The sequence below is a fragment of the Acartia tonsa genome, chromosome 13 (genome assembly GCF_053477335.1).
Source record: "Acartia tonsa isolate MP-2025a chromosome 13, ASM5347733v1, whole genome shotgun sequence".
Taxonomy (NCBI): domain Eukaryota; kingdom Metazoa; phylum Arthropoda; class Copepoda; order Calanoida; family Acartiidae; genus Acartia; species Acartia tonsa.
In genome coordinates, this window is record NC_137272.1 from 23910103 (window position 1) to 23921833 (window position 11731).

Genomic DNA, 11731 nt, shown 5'->3' on the forward strand with positions numbered 1-11731 from the left:
AATTAAAATAGTCATGCGAGGCTCCTGATGGCGGGAACAATGGAACATCCCGAAGAGGATGATTCTGTGCCCCTTGTGGTCGGGGTTAGAGTTATACCTCATGATAGAGTAAATGCGGGAGCATATGAAATTGAGGGAAGATGCATAGATATGGATTTGACAAAAAATGAAATCATTTTCAATCAGGTAAAAGCTGAAGCACCAATGATTTGTTTCTTTTTTCATATTCATAAAATAAATTTCTTTTAAATTTAGGAAAGAACATTTCAATATGACTGTGTTTATCCGGAAAATACTTCACAAGATAGTGTTTATCAGTCAAGGTATCCTAATATTATGCTTTTAATTTCAAATAAGACACAGATAAACATATTAGGTATTTTTATATATTAATAATAAAACTAGGTGCACTCACTAAAATATAATTTGCTTTTAGTTTAGAGCCATTTCTTTCTACCCTACTGGATGGTTACTCAGTCAGTGTATTGTTGTACGGTGCTAGTTGCACAGGAAAGTCGTACACTTTGTACGGGCCGGAGTTGGGACCAGCCATCAATGAAGAAGAATTTGGTTTTATCCCCAGGATTGTTTGAATGCGATTTTATTCAATTTGCGTTAGAAATTATAAACGTATTATTGTAATTTTCTGATAAGTAGTTTGAAGTCTATGTTTCCATATTATTAAAACGTTTTGACTGACAAATTAACCTTCTACAGGATACCTAAGGGTACACTCGCTTTAGCTTAAGATAACAATTGTTTTCATAAAATAGACTTAAAGTTAAAAATCAAACATTTGTAGGTTTTTACGAGGTCTCTACCATACTCTTACAGAAACTTGTGTCAAGTACAAAGTTACTTTGAGCTTCTGTGATATATACAATAGTGAACTTGTGGATCTGTTAGCTGAACCTGATCTTAATACAGAGGATAAAGCTCTTAATATACAGGTATGATTGATGAATATATATCCAAAGACATTTTATAAAATAAAACGGACGTAATTTTTAATGAATTGCAGCATTGAAATATTTACTTAACATTTTTGACGCTTAAATTTAGTCTGCTTGTCCCAAAAGTGATTTATAACAAGATGCTCCTTTTAATATACTATGGCAATTTTAGCTCTATTAACGCCTGGACGATTACATTTCCCTAGTTTTTAATATTAAACCTTGTACTTATCTTATAAGAACATACCTACATAAATAAAATAAAAGGAAAAATCCTCCTTGGAGATATGAAAAGGACAGGGTTTCGGATCCGGATCCGGATCCGCAAGGATCCGCATATTTTGAGTCCAAGGATCCGGATCCGGATCCGCAAAAAAAATGCGGATCCGGATCCTTAGACTCCAAAAAATGCGGAAAAAATGGAAAAATCTACCTGTTGTTGTTGTATTGGCTGCTCATAGTCCATATTCGTGTCCAGGTTGTCATCAGTAGGTGGGGGAGGGAAGGCTTATGGAGGGGGCTCTGGAGGGGGGCGTTGAAGAGGAGGGAGGCTGGTGAAACTGGGGTGTGATGATAGGAAGGCAGCTACGAGGGTGGGATTTTGCCAGAGGTCAATGGGATTTAGGTTGGTTGGGTTATTAGGGCAGGAAAAGAGGTGTTGGACTGTTTCAGGGGTAGGATTGTTGGGGCAGGATGGGCAGTTGGGTGAAAGAGAAGCGTTGATGGAATGCAGGTAACTTTGGAGCTTAGGACAATAATTGGATCTTAATTGGGAGAGGATGGTTCTGTAGTGCCTAGGAAGTTGGATCTCAGAGGGGTTGATGTTGGGAGGGGCATGATTAAGGACAGGATTAGGGGGGTAGGAGTTGATGGCTTGGGTAACTGCAGAGGTGTGGAGTCGGGAGATGGTGGATTTGTAATTTGCAGGGAGGAGAGTGTTATCAGGGGTGAGAAAAGGTTGGAGATTCGGGAGGAACATGGATTGGAGGGTGGATTTCTTGGATCTAGGACCAGGAGGGGTTGTGACATTGGGGAAGGATGGGTGGGAAGGACGGAGGGAGGAGGCCAGGTACTGGGAGCATAAAAGGGAGAGGTGGTTCCGTACTGGTAGGATTTTAGTTTCTTGGTGGAGGTGGCTAATGGGGGATTTTTTGGTGGAACCAGTACAGATGCGGAGGGCTTGGTTTTGGAGGACTTGGAGTTTGTCAATGTCGTTTTTGGAGGTGTTAGGAAACCAGACAGGACAGGCATAGGTGGTAATGGGGCGGAGGAGGGTGTTGTAAGTGGTGAGGAGGGTCTCCTTCTGGTGGCCCCATTTGGTGCCAGCCAGACATTTAAGGATTCTGAGGCGGGAGGAAATTTTAGAGGAAATGGTGGAGACATGGGAACTGAAATTGAAAAAGGTGTCAAAGGTAACTCCAAGGATCTTAGGGGTTTTCTCAAGGGGGAGGATGGAGCCGTTAATTTGGACTTGAGGATGGAGGTTGGATTGGTGCTTACGGTCAGGAGTGAAAAGGGTGACAGTGGATTTGTTGGGGGCGATGGAGAGGCCATTGGTGGAGGCCCAGTCAGCGATTGAGGAGAGGTGGGAGTTGATGGATTCAACTGACTGGGGGATGTCAGGAGAGGAGTGGAAGGAGTTGAGGTCGTCGGCATAGGAGGAGGTGGTGGCAGGGGGGATGTGGGGGGCATCTGCTATGTAGAAGTTGAAAAGGACGGGGGAAATAATAGAGCCTTGGGGGACACCAGTGTGGACAATTCTGGGGGAGGAGTTGGTATTTTGGTAGGAGCAGAAGGCCATTCTGCCACGCAGGTAGCAGGACAGCCATCTGATGATGTTTGGATGGAGGTTTGAAGAGGAGATTTTTTGGAGAAGGAGATGGATTGGGATGCAGTCGAAGGCTTTGGAAAGGTCAATGGAGGCTACGGTTGTGCGGCTGGGGGGGAGGTTTTGGTTGAAACCGTTAGCAATGGAGGTGGAAAGATTAAGGAGTGAGGATGTGGTGGAGTGGAGGGGTTTGAAGCCATGTTGAGAGGGGTGGGTGGAGAGGGATTGTTTAAGGTATGGGAGAAGGAGGCGTTCAAGGACTTTAGCTGCAGGACAGAGGAGGGAGATTGGGCGGTAGGAGGTGGAAAGGTCAGGGGGTTTACCAGGTTTGAGGAGGGCAATAATTTTGGAGAGCTTCCAAATGGCAGGGATATTAGCAGCGGAAATGGAGAGGTTGAAGAGTTTGGTAAGGTAGGAGATGCCATTTGGACCAAGGTGTTTGAGGTGGAGGATGTTGAGGTGATCAGGGCCAAGTGCAGATGAATTTGAGGAATTTTTAATAGCTTCAAGGACAAGGGCAGGTGTGAAAGGTTGGAAATCTCTATTGAGGCGGTGGCGGTGTCTAATTTTGCGGATAATTTTTCTGGAGAAAGGGTTGGAGGTGTGGCGGGAGACAGAGGTGAATTGTTTGGTGAAGGATTCAGCAATGTGGGCGTGGGAGGTGTGAACTTTGTTGTTGAAGGAAATGGGTTGGTTGGAAGGAGGGGAATTGTTTTTGCCAGAAAGGGATTTGAGGAGGGACCAGAATTTGGAAGGGTTGGTTCTATGGTCGGATTTGGAAAGGGTTTCTTGCCATTTTTTGTTGGAGTGTTGGTTTACTATTGAGGAAATTTGTTCATTGAGGATTTGGATTTGAGGATCATGGGGGTTAATTTCTCTTAAGGAGTCTCTTTGCTGGATAAGGGGCTTAGCAGACTGGGGGAGGGAGGGATTGGAGTTTTTGATGAAGCCAGCGGGGACTGTGTGTTTGGAGGCAGTTTGGAGGATTTGGCGAAAAGTGGCTTCACCTTGGGAGCAGGAGGAGGGTTCAGGAAGATCTTCAAAGAGGGTTTCAGTTTCAAGGGTGAAGGTGTCCCAATCTGCTTTACGGAAGTTGTGGAAAGTTTTGACAGGGCGGGGGTTTCTGTTGATTTCAGGAAGGGAGAGGAGGATGGGGAGGTGATCAGAACGGAGGGTGGTGAGGGTGTGCCAGGAAAAGTCAAGGGCAAGGTGGGCAGAGCAAAGGGAAAGGTCGGGGGAGGTGGGTTGGCCGTTGGGGGGGAGGCGGGTGGGGGAGTCCTCGTTGAGGAGGCAGAGGCTGCTCTCATTGAGAGCTTCCAGCAGAGCCTCCCCACGATTCATGGCAGATTGGTCAAGGGTGATGGAGTTCCAGGCAGGGTTGTGGGCATTGAAATCACCGACTAGGATAAGGTCATTTGGGTTGTCAAAGAGGAGGTTAAAGTCAGGGGTGTATTGGGGGGGACAGGAAGAATGTGGAGGAAGGTAAAGGTTGATGATTTGTGTAGGAGAGCCATTGCGGGAAATTTGGATACCATCAATCTCTAGGGGGCCATTGGAAAGGTGATTGAGGTCAAGGTGGGTGAAGGGGATGTCATCGGCAATAAGGAAGGCTATTCCTCCACCAGGTCGGTCTTGACGATCCTTCCTGAGAAAGTTATAGCCAGGGAGGGGTTTAGGATTGGATTTGCTGGAGAGTTTGGTTTCTTGGAGGCAGGTGATGGGGATGTTATGGGTAGAAATAAGGTTGTGGAGTTCATCTTGGGTGGTAAGGAGGCCATTACAATTGAATTGAAGGACAAAAGGTTTACCAGGAGGTTTTCGGGGGGCAGGGGTGGGTGGAGGAGGGGGCGGGGGTGAAGGAGGAGCTGCAGGGGAAGGAGGGGTAGACGGGGAGCTAGGTGATGGGAGGGGTGTAGGGGGAGATAAGTTAGGAGAGGGAGGGGGTGAGGTTGGGGGGGAGCAGGAAGGGCAGAACCAGAAAGGAGAGTAGTGGGTGGCAGATGGGAGGAGGGAGCATTTAGGGTGGATCCATTGGAGGCAGGAGTTACATTGGAAGGAGCCAGTGGATTTTGTAACACCTAAGGAACAGACTGTACATGGGAATTTAGGATGGCGGGGTTTGGATGGGGGTGTTGGTGGTTGGGGGGAGATAGGTGAAAAGGGAGTTGTTGAGGCAGAAATGCAGGGTGGGCAGGACCAGTTGGAATTGTAATCGGATTTGGATGGAAGGAGGGAACATTTAGGATGAACCCAAAGTTGGCAGGAGTTGCAGAGGAAGGCACCAGTGGAGCGGGTAATATTGCGGGAGCAGGTAGAACAGGGGTATTTGGGGCCAGGATTCGGGTGGATGTCGCCAGAGAGGATGAGGGGAGGAGGGGGAGGGATGTTGGAGATGTTGGAGGGTTGGAGTTGAAAGGCCTCCAAGGCCTCCAGAGCTGACAGGGGCTGACTTAAAAGCCTATTAGGCCAGCCCCTTGGTGGAAACCCGGACAGGGTGAATGGTCAAGCAGGTGTGTTTGATGCAGGTTTGCCCGGGGACTTCTTCTCCATCTCCCCGGATAGGACCACTCCGGAAAAGCTTGCATCCTCGGTCTAAATCTACCTAAATTTATATAAAATCTCAGACATTCTCTTGATGAGAGCCAATCTTTAAGGTTTAGGTTCAGACTTGAAAATTAAAAGTATTTTTGACTTCGAATTGAAGAATAAATTTTTTTGAAAAATTTGGTGATTTTATTTTTATTGTCAAAGATCCGGATCCGGATCCAGTAGGATCCGGATCCGGATCCGGATCCGCACTAACCAAATTTTGAGGATCCGGATCCGGATCCGCATAAAATCAATGCGGATCCGAAACCCTGGAAAAGGAGGTCGCATTTTCAGTCATTTAGAAAATTCATCATTCTAGTACTGGTACTTTTATGTAGCTTTAAAGCAAAAAAAAACTGACGTCTTATAATAATCTAGATTGATGAATTTGGACGGGCAAGGATTGATAACCTGAGTGAAATAGAATGTGAAAACATCTCTGAAGCTTTATCCTGTGTTAATCTAGGAATGTGTTATTACTCAATATACAAAGAAGTTAGTTTTCTGTAATACATTTTCATTTTACTCTTTAAAAAAGGCATAAAACCTGATGAGGTCTGATACTGAGCATATCTGACAATTATAAGTAACCTGTAGTCTTTCTTAAATCTTCTTACAGACAGACAGGTTTCCTACTACTTTAGTTTATAAGATTGTAAATCTTAATAACACATGAATAACAGGTTTAGCATACCATAAAAGCAAGACTGCCAATGTACCTGAACTTAAAAATCTTCCAGGTTTGAGTCTAATTTTTTTTTTAAACAAGATACCTACACTACTACTAGGTATATGTTAAAAAGTATTTTTATGTCTAAGGCCAAATAAACCACAATTAGGTACCTTACCTATGTTCCTATTATGTTATATATATACTAGCGGCTGAGCCCCTAGCATTAAGGAGGGCTCTGTATTCAAAGGGGTAAGTATAAGGAAAAAATAGCATAAAATCATCCCATGGATTAAATGTAAAATAAAAATTGCCTAAAACCATCCTGGGACCTATGTAAAGCTTCCTCAGCTTAGTAGTTATTGAAATCTTAAGCTTCAGACAAAAAAAACCATAGTACTTTATATAATAGGATAAATATATTTTTATGTGTTTGATTTAAGGCCAAATAAACGAGAACGTACATTCACTTGTGAAGGTGGGCCTCAAACAGTTTCTTTTCAACAATGGTGTTCTCGTTTGTAAGGTGGGAGACATTATCATTTTTATCAGAGCTCCGAAACTTTTACCATTCCATTTTTTCATGGGGATAGTTAGGTTAAACAAGGTTTAGAAAAGCTCTGCAGCTCCATGTAGTGTCTGGATAGTGGATATTTCGCTAGCTTACAATTGTTGGTTAAGTTCACATAGATGGAAAGACACCATGCATTGGCTAGATTATAGGAAAACTTTCATTTGGATAGGATTAGTTTAAATTGAGGAAGCTCTAGTTAGAATGTGGATCTCATATCTGATAATGAAACTTGGAGCTTATACTAAAAGTATCCGGTGCTTACATAAGGTTGTATCTTATCCGTATACAACAAATAATTTCTATCCTTTTAGGATTCTTGCATACATTTTATTGAGTGTGCCCCTTGTGACCAAGTTTATCCTGTGAACAATCCTGGTTTGATGCCTCTGATGGGACTAGTAGGAGCACCTGTTGTTAACAGGGGAATTCTTACCCTCAATAATGTCATTTCGGCTCTGGGAGACCATAGAAGAAATGTTTCTCATGTGCCGTTTAAGGTATTCAATTTACTAGAAAATAACACTGAGAATCACAACTCACGTATTATTCTTGAAACGTTCCCTTCGTTTTTATTTGATACCAATACTTTTCTTTTTTTAGGATAGTTTGTTAACACAATTATTGTCACCAGCCCTTGGTGGAAACAGTGTAACTTTCCTAATGGCCACAATATCAGCTGCATCTTTAAATTTAGAGGCAACACTAAGCACTCTTCTCTTTGCTTCATACGCTGCCAACATTTGCACGAAGCCTGTCCCTGTAATCTATCCTGTTCTACAAAACATCACGGTAGGGTTTTATTTAAATGACATTGATTTATGTTCCATAGTTTTTTTTTAATTTTTTGATTGTTAAGTATTCTCTTCTTTGTAAATCTATGTTAATAATAATGTTTAGGAACCTAATATGAGATTAGTACCCCAACAACCTTCTGAAATAATCCACGATGCCCACCATAATAATAATCAACTTGTTAACAATTTGCATAACAATCAATTTCCAAGCGAAGGTCATCACAATCTAAATATTATTCTTAATCAGCCAAATAACCATTTCATGAATGAAACACCAAAATTTTATGATCATCAACCTTCTAATCCGTTTACCATGATAAATAGAGGACAATTTAATGGTCATTTAAACGGGCCAAGCCATATGACCAGCCATCCTCCAATAAATTTGCACGGTCAAAACCTGGTATCCCAATACACCTCATTTCCAACTTTAAATCCCCAGTCACAAATGAGCCCATATACAAATCCTTTCCAAAATATACCCTTCAGTCAAGAAAACCACGTAAATCAATATTTAAAAGAAGTTTACCAATTAAAACAGGAAGAAGCAAGAGTTCAATTACAGTTAAATCCAAATCCAGGTATTTATATGTTTTATAATCTATATTTATCTCTTGTTTCTTTATTTCATTGCCGTCGCCATTTTTTATAGCCTGTTTTGTCTAAATAAATGCGACAGTAAGAAACCCTAACGTTATTTGTCAATCTTTTTTTATAGGTAGCTATATAATATATCAATATATAGCTTTCTCTTTTATTTTGACGATATCTCTATGATAGTCCTGAACCTCTTCCACATTTTATTCCTCCAGGTACCATTGCCGCAAGTTCTCCTTCCTTTGCCAGTCACTCATCCCGTGTTGCCCCCTGGCATTCAACACCAGATGCAATTGCCAAAGTGCAGAACATAATCCAGCACAATATACAGAATAATGTTAATCCAATGCTTAACATTACTGGCAACCAACCTTCCTCAGGTTTCACGAATGATTTAGGTGGGTTAATGCAACCATCTCGTAATCAGTGTACCAGTGACACTTAGAATCCGAGTTTCGTTATGAAACTTGGCATGAGTTTTCCTTGGTAGGTTTTTTCCCCTAAATCAAACAAAATGTTGGAAAAGTAAAGGCTAATGGCTGGCTACTTAGCCATTTGCGCACTGAGATGGTTGCATTACCCCACCCCACCTTATATTTTTATTCATTATTGGCACATTACTAATTTTTGTCCTCAGTGTGCTACGCTACCTAAAATCTCTAGGTAACTTTGCTGGGTTTAAAGCTTTTAAATTTTTAAGGGAGCTAAATTTTAGGCAATGTCAGGATTTAACCTATTTAACGTTTGGATTTTTTGTCAATTCCTAAAAATACTGAAAAAGCAAGACAGACCCTCAATTTTATTATATCAAAATCTTCTAACACTAAACTGTTTAGGGCGAAGTCTTGCTATTATTATATAAAAAAATAAGGATCATAACTTGAACTTGACAGAAAATTACCTACTTAGTTGAAATAAAATATAAATAATCATGTTTCAGAGTGTACTTCACCACCATCAGAGGTTTCTCCTTTACCGTATGCCCCAGCACTTGGAGTTAATATGTATCTTCATAACACAGATTTTCAAAGACCAACTAGTTCAGCTCAAAGTAGCCATAAACAAACTACAAGTTTACAGCATCATCAGGTATAAAAATGTCACATTTTTTTCTCTTTATTTAAACTTCTCTTAAAGAAACAGGATATTTGTTAATCTTTCTGTATGTCTGTAGTTTAGGATTTCTTTAACTGCTGTCATTCATATTCAATTTAAGAAATATTAAAATTGAAAGTGGAGGGTGACGTCACTCACAATTCCGTTCCCTCAAGGGATAGCCTCTAGTAATTTTATAAAGTAAGGTAAGATAAAAGCCTTTTTGTAAAAATCTCCATTTTTGACAAACGTTTGTGTGATTTTTGGTAAGACTTCTTGTTAGTCTTAGTTAGTTTCAGGCTTATTTAAAATTATGCAAAGTATTAAGCCTTTCTAAGACACGTGGCTTAAAAATAAGTGTGTGGGAGGGGGGTGGGGTACTTTAAGACTTATATTTTTACACTTGCAATTTATGATTAGATTTTGATCATTTCAGGTGCAATATTTAGCCAGTAATGGCCAAAAGGGAGCTTCCTCCTCTATTAGCAAGTGTGATTCATCTCTATTAGAATCTATGTCACTCAACTTCAGTCGTGCAGATCAAACAATTGAAACATTCATTCAACCACCTGTATTAGGCAATCAAGTAAGAAGTTAATAGTTTTTTCCAAGATGTTAATGTTTTAATAAGACCCCCAAAACAACTTTCCTGCCAGTTATATATTGCTTGTGAACCGGAGTTACTAAAATACGATGAAGACTATCGGCACAATATTTACTAAGGTTTTAATAAAACCTTATTTCATAATTAGATATGTGTGATTTTATTATGGATAACCTATTTTAGGGACACATAATACTTCCCGATAGAAACACAGGTAGTTCAATGGAAATAATGACTGCCCCATTGCCTTCTGCACATCATCTAATACAGGTTCTTTACATTGTATAAACACTGTTTCTTCATTTTGGTATGTAATATTTCAAAGACAGTTGCGAGCGGATGCGAAATATTGGATCAATTTCCTTTGGTCTTTATTTACGTTTCTTTGGTCAGTTACTGAAAAATCATACCTACATATCATAGAGATAGTTGCTAGAGTATTTTTTAAAGCTACGTAGTATATAATGGGGATTCTTTAGTTTATTGCCGTTTTTCTATTAAGCATAGAAAAAAAAACAGGGCTCGGCAGACTCGCTTCAGCTGCGACGAAGCCTCAATTTGTACCCGTTTGCATGCTTAATTATTTTTTTGAAAAGATGCATTGTCATATTTTTGGTCAGGTTTAGACTTACAGATGATTTTTAAATTGTTAGAGATTGATTTCCCTGAGGCTTACAGGCGGCTGACGAGCCCTAAAAATAAAACAGTAAATTCACACAGCGTTAGTTGAACCATTTCTATGGAATTATTCTTTAAATTATTTTAGGAAAGTCGCGCCAGAGAAGAATATTTATATCAGCATAAGTTGTTGAGTAAGGGACAAACAAATATAAATAATATGGATAAGGGACAACAAAATAAGTTAGTAAGCCAACAAGGACAATGGATGAATCAACAAGTGATCAACAAAGTTAGGACAGAGCAACAAGGTCCTGTGGTAGGGGAACCATTAAAACTTGCTGACCTTGAGAAATTATCAAAAATCCTCGAAGAATCTGAAGAGGATTGTGAGTCAAGAAAATCCTCCAAATTTTCGTCTTCTAATTCAAAATTGTCTTCTTCCATATGTTCATCAAGGATGTCTGCTTCTAGTTCAGAGTCTTGTTCATTATCAGAGGTAGGAAAATTACCTAAGTTTTTAATTTTTAAAACATTTTTTAAAATCCAAATTTTGTTTTTAAAACATTTTCATTCCTTTTTTCTGATAGGTACCTAGTTCAAAATTATGATTTTTGAGGCTTACCCAAGTTTTTACCTTAGTCTGTGTTTTTAAGGATTCTGATGTTTTTAATTCCATGGATTCAATAAACAGTCACCAGTTAAGACTCAGCTTGCAGCAGCATATTCAAACTTCAATACATGAAAAATCTATCAAGTCTTCTATAAAATCCGTCAAAAGTGTAACTCGTGATAAAACTTTAGAATCTGTAGAAATTAAAAGATCTATTACTGAAAATAAAGATCCTGTTGGTGACATTGAAATTGATGAAGAAACAGATTCGGATGCAGATATTAGAAAAGAAGTTTATAGCTCTCAGGGATGTTTTATCCTTTTTTTTGTTTGCGCATACCTAATAACTTTTTAATTGCTAGAAGCTACTCTATAACACACTTAGTGTGTTCGTCTAAAGGGAAGCATCACTTTCTCGGCATCCATGGCATCCATTGAAGGTATGAAACAGAAATGTTTTATCCCATGAACCCAGCGCGCCCAGTTCGTTGTTATTCAACTCAATACTGTAAACAACAATAAGCAAAGGATAAATATTGTTCAGGATTTTAATTCTGAATGTTCTGACGTGTCCCAGTTAGACTTGAAGTTACAATGTGCACAAGAACAGCTCAAAATACAAAATCGACAACTTCTCCAACAATATCTAGAAAATCTTCTTGCCAACAAAAATTTACAGGAATATATACGTTTGATACATTTAATAATGCTTTATTTAATAGCATATTATTTACAGTTTACTTGGTATTTAAGCTCTGCAGATTTTTATTCTCTTTGATCGATTGGGTGGGGGAGA

At 39.9% G+C, this 11731-nt stretch overlaps 1 protein-coding gene across 1 annotated transcript; it reads left to right on the forward strand.

Annotated features, from left to right (window-relative positions):
- Positions 1-27: 27 nt before the first annotated feature.
- On the forward strand, positions 28-11728 carry LOC145335212 (uncharacterized). The gene is made up of 17 exons (XM_080180946.1): positions 28-186; positions 256-323; positions 437-581; positions 801-950; positions 5749-5869; positions 6054-6110; positions 6484-6566; positions 6926-7111; positions 7215-7403; positions 7512-7989; positions 8221-8385; positions 8946-9094; positions 9537-9686; positions 9888-9974; positions 10471-10821; positions 10979-11238; positions 11476-11728. The coding sequence occupies exons 1-17, from the start codon at positions 28-30 to the stop codon at positions 11711-11713; spliced, it is 3036 nt and encodes a 1011-aa protein (XP_080037072.1). The 3' UTR covers positions 11714-11728.
- The last annotated feature ends 3 nt before the right edge of the window (positions 11729-11731 follow it).

What these genes read in the sequence shown, in the direction of transcription:
- LOC145335212 (XM_080180946.1), top strand. Translation starts at nt 28, where the DNA reads ATGGCGGGAACAATGGAACATCCCGAAGAGGATGATTCTGTGCCCCTT. An exon ending in CTCAATATACAAAGAAGTTA is followed by an intron (nt 5,870 to 6,053) that starts GTTTTCTGTAAT and finishes CATGAATAACAG; the next exon opens with GTTTAGCATACCATAAAAGC. An exon ending in AGTCTTGTTCATTATCAGAG is followed by an intron (nt 10,822 to 10,978) that starts GTAGGAAAATTA and finishes TGTGTTTTTAAG; the next exon opens with GATTCTGATGTTTTTAATTC.